The sequence below is a fragment of the Vulpes lagopus genome, chromosome 1 (assembly GCF_018345385.1).
Source record: "Vulpes lagopus strain Blue_001 chromosome 1, ASM1834538v1, whole genome shotgun sequence".
In the NCBI taxonomy this organism is placed as follows: Eukaryota; Metazoa; Chordata; class Mammalia; order Carnivora; family Canidae; genus Vulpes; species Vulpes lagopus.
This window is the reverse complement of record NC_054824.1, coordinates 129,440,209-129,459,519: the sequence shown is the minus strand read 5'-3', so window position 1 is coordinate 129,459,519 and position 19,311 is coordinate 129,440,209. Positions and strand designations below refer to the sequence as shown.

The 19,311-nt window shown below is 34.3% G+C and overlaps 1 protein-coding gene across 1 annotated transcript in view; it reads left to right on the top strand.

Moving 5' to 3' along the window:
- The window catches only part of CCDC178 (coiled-coil domain containing 178), a 376,460-nt gene that overhangs the window by 333,744 nt on the left and 23,405 nt on the right, over positions 1-19,311 (top strand). The window contains exon 20 of the mRNA XM_041749242.1: positions 3,262-3,396. Within this exon, the coding sequence (XP_041605176.1) occupies positions 3,262-3,396 (135 nt within the window). The remainder of the gene's footprint in view (positions 1-3,261; positions 3,397-19,311) is intronic.

The following is a 19,311-nucleotide window of genomic DNA, read 5'->3' as shown; positions in this document are numbered from 1 at the left end:
AAATTTGATAAAAAGGGATTTTTACTAAATGTATATTATATACAAATGGATATTTTATGTAATGCTACATTAACAGATATGTCAAAATGGACATTGATTTTTTTTTTCTTTTGAATAGCTAGGTAGTGATCATTACCTCAAAATAAATAACAACAAATTCTATCTTTGGGCTTCCTTCAACAAAGAACTCACAAAGCAAGTGTTAGAGCCCAATTTACCAAATCTACAAATTCAAACTGGCCAGAAACCATGGTCAAAAAACTCTACCATTCCTTTTTGTCATTTTAAATGTCTGAGAGTATACACCAGCTATTTCCTGTTTCAGCTTTCCTGATGCAGTTGAATATTCTCTTTTCTCTTTTAGTATTCAAAATTGAGAGCACTTAAGTTGAGGATCTTTTTTTTCAAAATGACTCTTTTCCTGTTCCAATATGCTCCTTCTGAGTTTTGTATGAGAATACATCTTTTCTCTTCCAGAATTATTGTAATATGTGCTTGAGACTAAGCTGTAGCCTTGTTACTCCATCAGTGACTTTAAATTCCATTCCTACTCCTGAGTACATGGCAGTTCCTACAGTGCCCTTGCTGTAACTCCATCCAATGTATTTGTATCCCTTACGGTTCTTTTTTGTTTCTCTAACACTTCTTCCCTCATCTCACCTTATCTTCCTTAAAATCTGAAGGAGACGGCAAGAATATAATCATTTTAGGAATAGGAGAGTTTCGTTTCAAAAACACTAGGTTAATTGAAGTTGGAGAGATCAAAAATCATTCCAGTTCCTTCAGCTTTCCAACCTAAATTCTATGTCTACCCAAAGGACATTTCCACTCAACTGAATTCTCTCTCTTTAGTGTTACCTTTACATATTATTGTATCTCTTACATTCACTTTGTTTATTTTTCTCTTCTCTCATTAATTAGTAAGTTCTTGAGATTCTTACTTGCTTCTATGCTTCACCACTAAAATTTTACCGGTTCACTTAATTGAGTTAATTTCAGTATTTATTGAGTAATTACTGTCTATTAACATCTTACAATTGGGCTTTTATCATAACTATTTTCTTAAAATAGTTTGTCATCATATTCATATCTTAGATTGAATCAACTGTCATTTCTAGCACCTGAAATATTTTTCCATATATATTATTGTTGATCATCTAATTGTCTTTAATGTGGATATGTATGTGTATATTTGTGACTTTTATCGGATGCTGATTCTAGGAATTCCTTCAGTTTGTTTCTGTCCCAGTTCTTTTTTCAGAGGCCCATTAGCTATAAATTTAAAAACTAAACAAACAAACAAACACTCTTTAAGATATTATTCTTTTTTAGTTGATACATAAGGAACTTCTCTAGTTAAGTAGCTGAACACTTGTATATAAACTAATCTAAGACCTTTGTGGCTAAAATTCAGAAGCTAGAATTCAGAAAAGTGAATAAACTAGATTTACTGTATGCAGCTGTTTCTCCTCGTGTAAGATATGGATATGGGAAACAGTACCATTCAGTTCACTTTGCTTAATGAGCTCCCACTTGTAAAACCTTTCACATGTTGAGAGCTCCCACTTGGAAAAAAAGTTACCTTCAGTTTAAGGAATTCCTCTAAAACTCATCTTCCTCTTCTTATTTACCCTTGTCATATTGCAGATACCATCATAATTGTGCATTGCAAGAACTAATGTGTCTTAATGTCTTAGTGAGTATTTCTAGATATAGCATATGCTCCCCCAGTGGCTGTCAGAGTTGGCAGGAAAAAAATTATTTAAATATTATATTATATTAAAACTATTAAATATAATTATTATAACTATATATTATAAGTATTAAATATATGATGTTAACATTTAATTCAAATGTCCTTAAATTCCAGATAACATATTTCAGCATTTACCAAGCTGAAAATTCTATAGTTTTCAAGGTTATTCTTATTTCACAAGTTAACCAATTAACCAAGAGTAGTGGTTTCATTATTCTGTTGGCTTGCATAAATATCTGTGTATTTTTTATTACAATTCATAGTGAAGATAATGATCATAAACATGCAATGCCAGGTGACTATTTTTAAAACTGTTATTTTTAAGTAAACTATTTTATTGAAATATGCTTCCAGAGGAATTCATCCATGCACAGTCTGGTGAAGTTTTGCAAAGGATCTTGTACATATACCCAGTACCTAGGTCAATAAATAAAACAAAATAGCCATACTTTGCGACATGCTTTTATTCTGTTGTGAAGAAATGTCTGATATGAAATTTTTAGTGTTTGTTTTTCATTCTGCAAAATATACTAAGAAGAAATCAACAACAATCCACATTACCAAAAAAAAAAAGAGGTTTCAGTGACAGAATATATTTTAATATACAGTTTTTATCATTTATTCTTATGAAGTTTATTTCTTTGGAAAAAATCTAATTATTGCAATTCTATATGGTGTGGCTATGTTAACTGTTGAGGGACATATATTAATTGTCTTGGTAAAACTTCTACCGTGTTTGTTGTTGTAACATCAACAACAAAACAAAGTATAGAATGCCTCACAGGAGAAATTCTTTTTCTGTGTATATTCGGTATTAGACGTGTCACCTCTAAACATTGCGTCCACTGTACTTTAGTGCAGTGGGATGTTTCCATGTCACATAGTCAGAGGGAGGTAGATTAATAGGGAATTCTAGCTGGAAATCTCTTCTCTGTTATTGTTCTCCCTCAGCAGTTGATGGCTAAGTTAATTCTCTTTAGTTTTGTCATGCTCTAAAGCACACATTGCCAAGCAATGGTAAGCTTTATGAGAAAAAAAAAACAAAAAAACAAAGGAAGCAATAGTGTCCATCAAAGTCTTAAAGTTGCATTTTTTAAACTTTGGCTTGACCTGATGTGCCATTCAAAAAAGCTTCAAAAGATTATTTTTTTAGAGAAAGGTTCAATATGTCCCGAGGCTATCGGTTTTGAGTTAAACTGGGTGAAGTAGAAATATTTTACTCATCAGCTTTGCAGTCACAGAGTTTGCCTCAGCTAGAACAAAACTGCTGAGGCATTTAGAGAAAATTAACCCCCCATCCTGGCGGCCAGATGTGACTGGTTTCTGATGAATGCACATGAGTGGGCTGAAAAATCAAGAGACTGTGAAATTCCTGTCAGGTCCGTACAGTGCAGAATGGGCTATTGACTGCTTTCTATATTTCCCTCCATCATTCTTCTTGAACACTGCCATTAATTTCCTCTCCTACTCTGACTTGTGTTTTTCCCCCTCCCTCTTCCCTTTAGCTCTGTCAGCTGCAAAGAAGGATACACAAGGTGTGGCAGAAGCACTTCAAACTGGTGGTCCTCTACAGCCAGATGAGGCTGGCCAAATTCCAGACAGACTCTCAAGAGAGTATTCAGAAAATATTAGCTGTGCAGGTAGGTGATTGCAGGGAAGTAGGAAAGATCATTCTGATCTAGATTGAAAAGCAAATGATGGGTAGTGTGATGAAGCATTAAAACCATATCCCATCAGAGTTTTATAAATTTTTAACCTCTTTAATAAACTGGAATTGCATGAAGGATGAATTCAGTAAGTTAGCATATATACCATGCATACTTTGGGGGAAAAGGGAGATTGAACTTATTTTTCACAAACCTCAAAACAGATTTTTATAAATACATTTGGTATAAATGTATATTTTCAAATCTTCAGGCTTTGCAGATGCCATTCAGCTGTTTAAGAGATACTGTCAACAGTTGCCTTGTGTTGCTTTTGTGTGAAATCTACTTCAGTGAAAATGACACTTATGTTTATTTTATTTAACTGTTTTCTTTCCCTCTCCATTTTGAAAGAGTCTTGCCCTCCTAGGAAGATTTAGAGAGAACTTTATTTGAAAAATAAGCAATTTGGGATTAGAACGTAACTACGGTTCCAGATGTATGTGAAATTTTACTGTTTGTTTCTATCCAAATTTTTAGTGGATCAGTTGTCTTTATTTTAAGGCTCTGATCTATTTTAGAAACCCCTATTAACTCCTTAATGACTATTTTTGGAAAATCAATTTTTTAGATTAATATTTTATTATTTGAAATGTTATAATATGCATAAAACATGACTTACCAAAGGACAACGAACACCATCTTGTTCTATTTTAAAAAAACAAAAAATAGAAGTACCTGTTCTATAAAATAAAATGCACATGTTCTTTAAAACCATAATTTTGAGGTGAGTGGGTGGCTCAGTTGGTTGAGCTTCTGCCTTTGGCTCAGGTCATGATCCCAGGACCCTGGGATCCAGCCGTATCAGGATCTCTGCTCCCTGCTCATTGGGGAATCGGCTTCTCCCTCTGTCCCTCCATCCTGCTTGTGATCTCTCTCTTTCTCCTCTCTATTTGCTTGCTTGCTTGTGCATGCACACACACATGCTCAAATAAATAAAATCTTTAAAAAAATAAAACCATAATCTTCATTAACTTGCAACATAAACAATGCATGCTGAACCTAAACAAACCAAATCTTTTTCTAAATATTTTAATTACATGTACACTTCATGATGCGTGATTTACCACAATCAAAGGATTTTGCAGAACACTTCCAATGCTTTTCAAATATCATTTTACTGGTGGCTATTTTTGCTATTTCCTCTGAGAATGTGTGTGTGTGTGTGTGTGTGTTTGTGTGTGTGTATCTACCCCATTTGAAGTACATATATAACTTTATATATGTATACTTTATATAAGGATGCCATTGATAATGAATTATAACAAACAGTTAAAATAATAGAAGCTTAAAGTTTTGAAAAATAGAACTTAAATGTATAGGTTTAATGGATATTCAGATACAAACTTGAATATAAACTACAGTTGCAGTATTTTTGAAGGCAAGATTGTTTTTTTTTCCTTAAAAGTCTGTTAACAGGGGCACCTAGGTGGCTGAATTGGTTGAGCGTCTGCCTTTAACTCAACTCAGGTCATGATCCCAGGGTCCTGGGATGAGCCCACACCTGGCTATGTGTTCAGTGGTAGGGAGTCTACGTCTCTCTCCCTCTCCCTGCCACTCCCCCTGCTTGTGCTCCTGTGCATGCTCTCTCTGTCAGATAAATAATTTTTTTAAAAAGTCTGTTAACAAATAATACATTAAAAATTATGGAGTGCCTATAACTCGTGATTCCCTTTTAAATATTCAAAGGTAATTTGTCTGTTCTATTGTTTTAGAAAAATCTCATACTTCTGCCTAAGTGTAAATATTCTCAAAAATCGTACAAATGATAAATCCTCATTGTGAATTAGGCTGTATTTTGAAATATTGAAAATGTCAGTAGAAACTGATTATCAGTAAACTCTCAATCCATAACCTACAACAATCCTTATTCCAATTTTTATTAGAAATTCACCAATCATTTTTTAACCAAATGTGATTTTAAGTTACTTATTTTGAGACTGTTATATAACAGTATAAATAAAGAGAAATTTTAGGATAGTTTCAGTAGGAAGACTCAACTACTATGCTTCTAGAGACACAGTAAGAAGGCCGGATTGTATTTGGGGAAACTAAGGAATTTACTGAGTTCTTATCTAATGGAGATGCCTTCAATTTATAATATTTCAACTTTGGCTTTTAATAGAATTATTGAAATATAATTTTCAGGATCTTCCCGTAAAACTATAGTAATGAGGGCAATCCTCTGAAAAATTCAATTCCTAAACCTTCAGCATGGTACACAATGACCATCATGACCCAGTTCCTACTAAATGTACCAGATTCATCTCTCTCCACATTAGTTCCTTAAAGTATAAAACCTCTTGTTTAACTCCTTCTTCCTTTCCTGTGCCTGTACTCTTACCTCTTTCTGTAATACTCTTTATTATCTTACCTGTTAACATCTGATTCAACTCAAACATCTTAACATCTTTTCTACAAAATCCTTCCTGAGCACCTTCCTTTTCTTTGCCTCCTACCATACTCTGTATATATCACCAAACCACAGTTGTATTTTCAGCACCTTACTCCCACTTGCTGTGCTTTTCTTCTTAGAAGACTCTAAGCTCCTTTGGGGATTTACACGATCAGTGAAATCAGTTCAGTTCTTGCTCAGTTGGTTTTTAGTGTGTATGATAATAGCAAGGCCATTAAGGATATCTAAAAGTATCCCATGACTCTCTTGTTTTCACTTATTATAATATCAAAAATGTTTAAATGAAAGCATGATAGAGTGATTTAGTATGTTTGCAGAGTGAGTCTGCACATGTCAGTCTCAACAATTTGAGTCAACATGGCTAAAAATTGCTTAACAGAACAGATACTATTGTTGTCTTTTTTCATATGATTTAGTAGCATATCAAAACTCTGGAATCTAATGTTTTATATTTTGAAGATAGTATTAAAATTATGCCACAAAATATTAGTAAATTATTTTTTAAAAAGGTATCAGTGAATTATTTGATGAGAAAACCATCTGATAAATCTTTTAAAAAGTAAATTATATATAACTAATATTGAGAAAAAGCAATTCAAAATAAATGTTAAGCAGAAAAATAAAGCTTTGTTTCATCCTTGGTTTTGGAACAATTACTTGTAGGACTATCAAAAAAACAAATGCATAATTGGCAAATCTGCAGATGGCAGAAAACCAGGTTGGCCACATAGCTTTTGAATAACATAATCAAGTAGAAACTAGTAAGATAAACTATAACTGGAATAAAATATTGGAATATTTGATATCAAAGCCATTTATATAAAATATGCACATAGGGATTTTAGTTGACTGCAATTTTAACATGAGCCTAAGTGAGCTACTATGATCTGAAAATCAATGCCATGTTCCAGCTCTGGCAACCATTTGAGACTTCTTGAATCTGACAGTGTAGGGCATATTTTACAGTCCTAACCTCAAATCTCAGCCCATATAAAGTACTATCATTGCAATATTTTTCTATTTTTATTTTTAATTTATTTAATGCTGTGATATTTAATACCTCTTTGGCATCTGGCTTAGAAAAAAGACTAGTTGTTAACTCATAATTTAAATAAGAGAATGTTATGTGGCAAACACATTCATGTGATCTTAGACTTTGAAGGCACAAATGTTTTGTCTCGTTAAAGGAGATGATAGTCACATTGCACTTGTTCAAAAGTTGAGTATATCTGCAGTATTTTATAAAGGTTTGGGAAGTATAGTTTAAGGGCCATTTTGATATATTAGAAAATAGCAATCTAATAAAAGTCAAGGAAAGGGAATAATGTACAAATTTAGAATGTTTAATTGTAAAAGGAAAAGACTCAAAAGGACAAACACCTAAAGGACTAAGTGAAGATTGGCAACACCTGGACCCATCCCACCTGGATGGAAAAGATGAGATGGTGGCTTAGAGCTCAGTAGGAAAACATTTGCTCTCCAAACATGCACTGCTAGTGCTTGAGCAAAAGCACTGCAGTGGTTGAGGGAAAGCAAACTGGCTAAGAATCAGCCCAGAGAGCACCTTCTCAGTCTGTACTCCTGGAATGTTCACCTGACCTCCTTGTGCAAACATTTGTCTGTGGTCTGTATCTCTTCACCCACTAGAATGTAAGCCTTCTCAGTTGAAAAGCATGTTTTATTTGTTCATCTTTATCCTCCTGGCACTAACGACAGTTCTTAATACATAAGTAATCAAAAATATTTGTTGAGTGAATTGATGATTATGTGAATTGGTGAAGTAGTTTATTAAGATTTAATGTGATAACCTCAAAGTTCTGTCTAAGCTCTATGTGCCTACTATTCTGTATGTTAATTCTCTAGGTATTTTTGCCAAGAATTTTGATGGCACAGAAGTAAGATGTTTAGTCATTTCAGACATTTGTGCATGCGTGCACACATACACTCACACATGCAGAGTACTTATAGGGACAAACCAATTTCTTATTTCTGGAAGATAACTATACAAATAATAATAAGCCAGAAAAAACTGGCTAAAGATCCAAAATCACTTGGTTGGACCTGGGAAGAGGACCAGCCAGGAGGACCCTAAATTCTCCTGTCCCACAAATATAACTAGATAACACTCACATCATCATGAATAATACAAAAGCCAACCTGAGGACTAGCAGAACAGACTCCACAACTAAAGGTAGAGAAGAGGCCACATCAAAGAAGGCAGGAAAGGTGAAGATGAGGTTTGGGAGTGAATAAGACCAGACTGTGACTGTCAGCAGTGGGGAGGGAGCCCATGGTGTGGAAAAAGGCAAAAATACAGACTGTTACACTGGAGAGCCCTCACAGGGAAGACAGATCCCCATTCCATATGGCTTTTAAAAGTGAGAAGGGCAGAATCTTATAAGTTTGTACAACTACTAGGACTTAAAATATGGGATTTTAAAAATTGGTGGATTTAGGTCCAGGAGAGCCTGGAGGGCTCTTGAGGGCATTAGAAAGTAGAGTTCCTACCCATAAAGAGACAGCATGACAAAAACCCGTGGCAATACAGCATGGAAGCAGAAGTTTGAAAAATGCCACGGGCATACAGGAAGGAGAGTATTTACTCATCTCAGAGCATGGCCACAGAGGCAATAATCACAGGGAGACCCCTCTAGGAACAGAAGAGCTAGAAGATACATTTCCCTCCCCCCACCCACCACAAGAAAACAGGGCCACCTGGTGCAGATTAGCATGGTGCCAACACTCACTACTTAACTTGCTTACACCAAGCCCTGTCCCCCATACTTTTGTATATTCACCCTTTCCAGTCAATCTTGCCTCAGTCCAGGTGCATAAGGTCTCCTCTCCCAGAAGCCCAGCACAAACCCTACCAACACCCCATCTCCCAACCCAATCATTTTATGGAACCTCAGTTTAAGTGGCCACATTAGTAGTGGTAACAAGCCTTATTTCACAAACAGACCAGTGCACATCTTGTTAAAAAAAACCACCCCACCCATCCAGTGAGTGAACATAGCTCACAACAGACAAAGAGAACCTCTGCAAATGATTGGATTGAAGGAAAAATTGGCTGGGACACAATAGCAGGGCATATGCAACACACATAGGAGACACTCCTTGAAGCCCCAGATCCTGGAGAACAAAAGACATTGCACTGTAGGGCACTACAGTATCTCTTCTTCATAAAACCATTATATTCAAGAGCAGGAGATATAGCTGACTTTACTAAAATAAGCAGACACAGAGAAGTACACAAAATGATGGGACAGAGGAATATATCCCAAATGAGAGAAACATAAAAACCACAAGAGAACCAAGCAAAATGGATATAAGTAATATGCCAGATAGAGAGTTTAAAGTAATGATCATAAAGATGCTCACTGGACTTGAGAAGGAATGGAGGACATCAATGAGACCCTTAACAAAGAGACTAAAAAGAATCAATCAGAGATGAAGAATATAACAAATGAAATTTAAAATACACTTGGTAGAATAAGTAGCAGGCTAGAGGAAGCAAAGGAATGAATCAATGACCTGGAAGACAGAATAATAAAAAGTAATCAAGGCAAGCAAATGAGAGGGAAAAGGATTATGCAAATGAGAATAGACTTAGGGGGGATCCCTGGGTGGCGCAGCGGTTTGGCGCCTGCCTTTGGCCCAGGGCGCGATCCTGGAGACCCGGGATCGAATCCCACGTTGGGCTCTCGGTGCATGAAGCCTGCTTCTCCCTCTGCCTGTGTCTCTGCCTCTCTCTCTCTCTCTCTCTGTGACTATCATAAATAAATAAAAAAATTTAAAAAAAAAAGAGAATAGACTTAGGGAACTTCGTGACTCCATCAAGTTTAATAATATTCATATTATAGGGATCCCAGAAGAAGAAAGAGAAAAGGGGGCAGAAAATTTACTGGAAGAAATAATATCAAAAATCTTCCCTAATCTGGGGAAGGAGATAGATATCCACATCCAGGAGGCATAGAGATTCCCCAACAAAATCAACACAGGGAGGTCCATACCAAGACATATAGTAATTAAAATGGCAAAAAAATGGTGATAAAGAAAAAATTTAAAGCAGCAAGAGAAAATAAGACAGTTACAAGAGAAACTCCATAAGGCTATCAGCAGATTTTTTCAGCAGAAACTTTGTAGTCAAGAAGAGAGTGGCATGACATATTCAAAGTGCTGAAAGGGAAAGATCTACAGCCAAGAATACTCTATGCAACAATACAGTCATTCAGAATAGAAGAGACAAAGTGTTTCTGAGACAAACAAAATCTAAAGGATTCGTGATCACTAAACCATTCCTACAAGAAATATTAAAGGGGATGCTTTGAATGGAAAGGAAAGACCATAGTGAGAGAACAAAAAGTTGGTAGCATAAAAGGAGTAACAATATGTATATCTATAAAAACCAGTCCAGAAATTCACAAAATAAAAGGATGTAATATATGATGCCATATATCTAAAGCATAAAGGGGAGAAGCATAAAGAATGGGAGCCATCAACTTAATATAGACTATTTTATGCAGAAGATGTTATATACAAACCTAACGGTAACCATAAATCAAAAACTAGTAATAGATATGCAAAGAATAAAGGGAAAGGAATCCAAGTATATCACTAAAGAAAGCCAACAAACCATGAAAGACAGCAAGAGAAGGATCAGAGAAAAACTACAAAAAGAACCACATAACAAGTAAAATATATACATATCTTTCAATATATACATATTTATCAATATTTACTTTGAATGTAAATGGACTAAATGCTCCAATCAAAAAACACAAGGTGACAGAGTAGATAGAAAAACAAGACTATATACTGCCTATAAGAAACTCATTTCAGACCTGAAGATACATGCAGATTGAAAGTGAGATGCTGGAGAAATATTTAGCATTAAAATAAATGTCAAAAGAAAGCCAGGGTAGCAATACTAATATCAGACGAAATAGATTTTAAAACAAAGAGGGTAATAAGAGATAAAGAAAGGTACTATATAATAATAAGGGTGATGGTCCAACAAGAAGATACAACAATTGTAAATATTTATGCACCCAACATAGGAGCACCCAAATACATAAAAATACATAAAACGGTTAACATACACAAAGAAAGTAATAGATAGTAATACAATAATAGTAGGGTACTTTAACACCCCAGTTACATCAATGGACAGATCATCCAAACAGAAATTTCAGCAAGGAAACAATGGCTTTGAATGATGTGCTGATCAGCTGGACTTAACATATATTCAGAACATTCCATCCTAAAACAGCATAATATACATTCTTTTCAAGTGCACATGGAACATTCTCTAGAATAGAGAATAGATTAGGCTACAAAACAAATCTAAAAAAAAATCAAAAAGATCAAAGTCATACCATGCATCTTTGCTGACCATAACACTATAAACTAGAAATCAACCACAAGAAAAAAAGATTGGAAAGCACACAAATACCCAAAAGTTAAATAACCTACTACTAAACAATGAATAGACAAACCAATAAATTAAAGAAAAATTTAAAAATTACATGGAAACAAATGAAAATGAAAACATAATGGTCCAGGGATCCCTGGGTGGCGCAGCAGTTTGGCGCCTGCCTTTGGCCCAGGGCGCGATCCTGGACCCGGGATCGAATCCCACGTCGGGCTCCCGGTGCATGGAGCCTGTGTCTCTGTCTCTGTCTCTCTCTCTCTTTCTGTCTGTGTAACTATCATAAATAAATAAAAATTTAAAAAAATAAAAAAATGTGCTGTTTAAAAAAAAAAGAAAAGAAAACATAATGGTCCAAAATCTTTGGAATGCAGAAAAAGCATTTCTAAGAAAGATGTTTATAGCAATACAAGCCTACCTCAAGAAACAAGAAAAATCTCAAATATACAACCTAAACTTACACTAAAGGAGCTAGAAAAAGAACAATAAAAAAAAAAACTCAAAACCAGCAGAAGGACTAATGAAGGCTAAAGCAGAAATAAATGATATAGAAACTTAAAAATCAATAGAACAGAGCAATGAAATCAGGAGCTGGTTCTTTCAAAATATCAACAAAATTGATAAACCTCTAATCATACAAAAAAAGATTCAAATAAAATCACAAATTAAAGAGGAGAGAAATAACAGCCAACATCACAGAAATACTAACAATTATAAGGGAATAATATTAAAAATTATATATCAAAAAGATGTTGTATTTCCATGTACCACTAATGAAGCAGTAGAAAGAGAAACCCATAAATCAATCCAATTCACAATTGCATCAAAAACAGTAAGATACTTGGGAATAAACCTAACCAAAGAGGTGAAATACCTATACTCTGAGAACTCTACAACACTGATGAGAGAAACTCAATATGACACAAAGAAATGGGAAAACATTCCATGCTCATAAATTATAAAACAAATATTCTTAAAATATCTATACTATCCACTAAAAGCAATCTACACATTTAATGCAATCCTTAGCAAAGTACTGCCAGCATTGGTCACAGAGCTAGAACAAACAATCCTGAAATTTGTATGGAACCACAAAAGATCCTGACCAACCAAAGCAACCTTGAAAAACAGAAAAGCAAAACTGGAGTATCACAATTCCAGACTTAAAGTCATATTACAAAACTGTAGTGATCAAACCAGTATGGTACTGGCACAAAAATAAACACATAGATGAATGGAACAGAATAGAAGATCCAGAAAGAAATCCATACTTATATGTTCATTAAACTTTGGCAAAGAAGGAAAGAATATCTGATGGGAAAAAGACAGTCTCTTCAACAAGTAATGTTAGGAAAACTGGACAGCTACATGCAAAAGAATGAACCTGGACCACTTTCTTACACCATACACAAAAATAAATTCAAAACGGGTTAAAGACCTAATGGTGAGATTTGAAACCATAAAAATCCTAAAAGAGAGGACAGGCAGCAATTTTTGTGATATCAGCCATAGCAACACTTTTCTAGAAATGTGTCCTGAGGCAAGGGAAACAAAAACAAAAATTCACTATTGAGACTGTATCAAAATAAGAAACTTCTATACAGTAAAGGAAACAATCAACAAAACTAAAAGGCAACCTACTAAATGAGAGAAGATATTTGGAAATGACATATCTGTTAAGGGTTGTATGCAAAATATATAAAGAACTGATACAACTCAACACCCAATAAACAAATAACCCAGTCCAATGATATGAACAGACATTTCTCCAAAAAAAAACATACAAATGGCCAATAGACGCTTGAAAAGATGCTCAACATCACTCATTAGGGAAATGCAAATCAAAACCACAGTGAGATATCACCTCACACCTGTCAGAAAGGCTAAAATCAAAAAGACAAGAAACAACAAGTGTTGGTAAACATGTGAAGAAAAAGGTACCCTCTTACACTGTCTATGGAAATGCAAACTGGTGCAGCCACTCTGGAAAACAGTATGGAGTTTCCTCAAAAGATTAAAAATAGAACAACCCTACAACTCAGTAATCACACCACTGATTTTTACCCAAAAAACATAAGAACATTAATTCAAAGGGATACATGCATCCCTGTGTTTATTTCAGCATTATTTATAATAGCCAAACTATGGAAGAAGCCCATTTTCACTCAATAGATGAATGCTTAAAGAAGATGTGGTATAACTTTCCTCAGAGAGTTGCAATAAATCATCTTAAGATTTGTGTGGAATCAGAAAAGACCCCAAATAGCCAGGGGAATATTAAAAAAGAAAACCAGAGCTGGGGGCATCACAATGCCAGATTTCAGGTTGTTCTACAAAGATGTGGTCATTAAGACAGTGTGGTACTGGCACAAAAACAGACACATAGATCAATGGAACAGAATAGAGAATCCAGAAGTGGACCTTCAACTCTGTGGTCAACTAATATTCAACAAAGGAGGAAAGACTATCCACTGGAAAAAAGACAGTCTCTTCAATAAATGGTGCTGGGAAAATTGGACACCCACATGCAGAAGAACGAAACTAGACCACTCTCTTTCACCATACACAAAGATAAACTCAAAATGGATGAAAGATCTAAATGTGAGACAAGATTCCATCAGAATCCTAGAGCAGAACACAGGCAACACCCTTTTTGAACTTGGCCACAGCAACTTCTTGCAAGATACATCCATAAAGGCAAGGGAAACAAAGGCAAAAATGAATCACTGGGACTTAATCAAGATAAAAAGCTTCTGCAAAGCAAAAGAAACAGTCAACAAAACTAAAAGACAACCTTCAGAATGGGAGAAGATATTTGCAAATGACGTATCAGATAAAGGGCTAGTTTCCAAGATCTATAAAGAACTTATTGAACTCAACACCAAAGAAACAATCCAATCATGAAATGGGCAAAAGACATGAACAGACATCTCACAGAGGAAGACATGGACATGGCCAACATGCACATGAGAAAATTCTCTGCATCACTTGCCATCAGGGAAATACAAATCAAAACCACAATGAGATACCACCTCACACCGGTGAGAATGGGGAACATTAACAAGGCAGGAAACCACAAATGTCAGAAAGGATGCGGAGAAAAGGGAACCCTCTTACACTGTTGGTGGGAATGTGAACTGGTGCAGCCACTCTGGAAAACTGTGTGGAGGTTCCTCAAAGACTTAAAAATAGATCTGCCCTACGACCCAGCAATTGCACTGCTGGGGATTTACCCCAAAGATACAGATGCAATGAAACGCGGGGACACCTGCACCCCGGTGTTTCTAGCAGCAATGTCCACAATAGCCAAACTGTGGAAGGAGCCTCGGTGTCCATCCAGAGATGAATGGATAAAGAAGCTGTGGTCTATGTATACAATGGAATATTACTCAGCCGTTAGAAACGACGAATACCCACCATTTGCTTTGACGTGGAGAGAACTGGAGATTATTATGCTGAGTGAAGTAAGTCAATCGGAGAAGGACAAGCATTGGTCTCATTCATTTGGGTAATTAAAAAATGGTGGAAGGGAATAAAGGGGAAAGGAGAGAAAATGAGTGAAATTATCAGTAAGGGTGACAGAACATGAGAGACACCTAACTCTGGGAAACGAACAGCAGGTAGTAGAAAGGGAGGTGGGCGGGGGGTTAGGGTGACTGGGTGACGGGCACTGAGGGGGGCACTTGACGAGATGAGCACTGGGTGTTATGCTATATGTTGGCAAATTGAACTCCAATAAAATAAAATAAAATAAAATAAAATAAAATAAAATAAAATTAATTTAAAATTAAATTAAATTAAAATTAATTAAATTAAATTAAAATAAAATAAAATAATAAAATAAAGCAAATTCTCAATAAAAAAGATGTGGTATATAGATACAATGGAATATTATTCAGCTATAAAAAAAGAATGAAATCTTGACATTCACAGCAACATGGACAGAGCTAGAGAGTATAATGCTAAGCAAAATAAGTCATTCAGAGAAAGACAAATACAATATGGTTTCACTCATTTGTGGAATTTAAGAGACAAAATAAATTAGGAAAGAGAAACCAAAAAACAGACTCTTAACTATAGAGAACAGATAGTTTTGCCCAAACATCTTGTAATCACAATAAATACAAATTGTTTCATTGTAATGTCCAAAGTTATAGATTTACAGATTGGTTGTAAAGGAAATTCCATCACATTTAGAAGAGACACACCACAGACAAATAGAAACCAAATGAAAAACATAGACAAAAAGAAAAAAAGATAGTTCTAATTTAAAAAGAAGAAATGGCTTGAACAAAGATTATGAGAATAAAATTGAATAGTGCATAGGATACAGGGGATATGGCAACTAATTTTATATTATTAAGGAATAAAATGTGATATAGGGAATACCAGAAACAAAGTGAAGAGGTAGATATATAAAATACTGGAAAATACCTAGTTAAATGGTTGTATTACCAGGTATAGACAATAAACTTTATGGCTAGGAAGTGGAGAAAGCTACTTAGGCCTGAATTCAGAGTAATACTTTTGTAAAATAGATGGGATTTGAAATAATCTTCCAGGAATGAGTAACTGAATATACAGAAAGAGAAATGATGTGTGAGATGGAGGGAGGGTAACACCTTCAAGTAGAAAAGATCTATAAATTAAATATTTATAAATATTTATAAATATAAGTTAATTTTTTTAAGTCTAATTAATTATTATAAAAGACTTGGAAAATAAATTCCATGGCTATGGAATAGACATTGTTTCTTGATTTTTTTGTTGGTTTTGCTTGTTTTTTTTTTTTTTCTTTAACATGTCAACTGTCTCATCTTCACTAAGTGCCAACCACTGTCCTCTGTGCTTTATAAGTTTTAATTCATTTAATTCTTAAAGAACCCTAGGAGGTGTATGCATGGTGTTTCAATTTAACAAAAGAGGAAACTGAAGCACACAGAGGTTACATCTTTTGCCCAGGGTCACATAGCAAATAGAAGAGACAGGATTTTAACCCAAACACTTTGGCTGCAGAATACCTGCTCTTAAAAATCATACAGTGACAATTTTCTGTGTGTTTGTTACTAAGATTAGATGGTCTCAGAGGAAGACAGTGAAAGAGAAGAGGTAAAATAAGTTCTTAAACAAGGTCACAAATTTAACAGTCTGACTAATTTAAGTTTGCTGTTAGAAGAATGCATTGAACATTCAGTAAATAATTATTAACCATTCATTTATCAAACCAAGTGCTAAATTTTTGGTATTCTCATGTCAAGTATTTCTTCTCATGGTATTAGTGTAGCTTATCAGCTACCAGTGGAGAGTTCACTTAAACCATAAAAAGTATAAAAATCATATGGCTTTTTGGGTGAAAAACATGAAATACAGATCCAAATAAACTCAAAGAACCTCCCCCCCAAAAAAGATATTTACATTGTAGTCAACATTTCAAAACTAAAGATAATGAAAATTAAAAATAAAATATAAAAGAATCCAGAGGAGAAGAAATAAAAAATTACCTCTAGCATCTCATCAGAAACTATGAAGTTCAAAAGACAGAAGACTATCTTTAAACTGCCTAAGGGAAAAGTAAACTTAGAATTCTCTATCCAGCAAAAATATCAAAACGTAGGCCATATAACCATACTAAAAGTTATATTTTAAAAATGAACTAAAATTTCCAATTAAAAAACAGATAATAGTCACATTATATAAACATACAAGACTCAAATTTAGTTATCTATTTGTCTATAAATGATACACCATGAAGACACTGATAGGTTAAAAGTATAAGGATAGAAAAAGACTTGCCAGGGACGCCTGGGTGGCTCAGCAATTGAGCATCTGCCTTTGGCTCAGAGTGTGAGCCTGGGATCCAGAATCAAGTCCCGCATTGGGCTCCCTGCATGGAGCCTGCTTCTCTCTCTGCCTGTGTCTTTGTCTCTCATGAATAAATAAATAAAATATTAAAAAAAAAAAAGAAAAAGACATGCCATGCAAACCAAGTTGGTGAGGCTATATTAATATCAAATTAAACTTCACAATTTAACTATAACCAGAGATCAAGAGGATCATTTCATTAAGAGAAAGAATCAGTTTATCAAGCACATATAACAATTCTAAATCTGTAGTCATCTAATAAAAAAATTCAAAATACATATGGAAAACATTGAGAAAAATTGCAGTAGAAATAAAAAGATGCATAAGTATAATTTGAGATTTTTTTATAATTTGAGACTTTGATATTCCTCTCAGGAATTAATAGAACATGCAGACAGAAAACCAGTAAGAACATGGAAGAACTGAACTACACTATCAACCAACTAGACCTTATTGACATTTACTGAACATTCCATTCAACAATAACTGAATATACATTATTTTAAAGTGCATATGGAATATTTCCAAATACATACCATATCCTGAGTCATAAATCAAGTTTAAATAAATTTAAAAGATTGAAATAGTGAGGAATATGTTGTCTGACTACAATGAAATTATCAGAAATCAAGTTGAAAGGTACTTGAAAGATTTCTCAAATAAATCACACACTTCTAATCATGTGGGTCAAGAAAGGAATTATAAGAGAAATTAGAAAATATTTTGGTTTTTTTTTTTTTAGAAAATATTTTGAACAGAGTTAAAGAAATCCATGCAAGATTAATCCATATGATGGAACGAACAGTTTGAGAGGCATGAAGCTGAGTATTTCCTTCAGGTAGAATTAGAGGGCCTCTGTGGGCGGATCCTGGAGCTGATATAGGGAAGAATACAAAACACGGTCAAAGATGTGATGAGGGCCATATTTCTAGTGGGCCCCTAACTTAGCATTTAGCATATGGAACTTAGGCTAGCACCTAGGAACATCCTAATAAAGATGTGTAATAAATGAATAAGTGAAGCTCTTCTTAACTGTTAATGTAACCCAGCCAATATTATTTATTTTATATGTTGACTTGACTGCCAGATGGTTTAATTGAATGTGTTTAAGAGCTTCCTTTATACTCCTGTTTCCCTCAGACTGGTTGCCTCTGTGTTCATAAACTTTCATTCTTTAATTCTTTGTCACATATGGTGTTGGTCTTCTGACTCTTTCACCTCTTAAAATATAGAAGATTCTCTCTGATAAAATCTATGAGTGCCTGGGATAACAATGGTAGCACTGAAATCACCTCTCTTTCTTCCACTTGAAGATAACAAAGGAGAACCTCAATTCAAATACTGATATCTAAGGTATGAAAACATACTCATTTCACACAATATATCAAAGTGGTATAAATTTAGGTTAATAAAGCATTTTTCAATATTAAATTCCATCAATTAAATTAACTTCTCCTTTTATTCTGCTAAATAGCATGTTAAAACCAGAGTGTAACCCTTTTTATTTTGAAACAAAGTAAGCATATTTATGATTGATTTTATTAGAAAGACATAAATTTTTATGTGTTCTGATTTTTTTCCCTTGGACTTAAACAAAATAATACCCAGCATTTTTTTTTTAATTCACATTATACAGACAGTACATTTTTCAAGTGGAAGAGCCATGTCAGTGGTGTGGGGGAGAGGAGTTTTTCAAAGACAGAACTTTAAGTTTGAAAATTAGTGACTAATGGAGCATATCAGGTAGGTATTTTTCATACAACTTAGCATCATCATTATATAATGATGCTGCTTTGATGTGAGATTAATACAGACACATGATTTTTCATCCAAGAGTATCAAGATTATAGAACAATGAACAGAGCAGTTATAACAAGAAGAAAATATTAGGATAAGATTTTAAAATATAAAAAAGATTTGAAGTAGACTTATTCACAAATGGTACCAAGTCTATCAAAGATAAAGAGAAAAAAATGAAGATGTAAAAAGTGACTCAGTAAATTTTAACATGGGAACAGGATATTATAGAGTTAAGATAAACACCTCCTAGTATTTATATATATAAAGTGTACATGAAGTGAGATCTAAGGTACACTGCATTGCATCTCCTATCTCAATCCAACATAGTAAAAGAAATTTTACC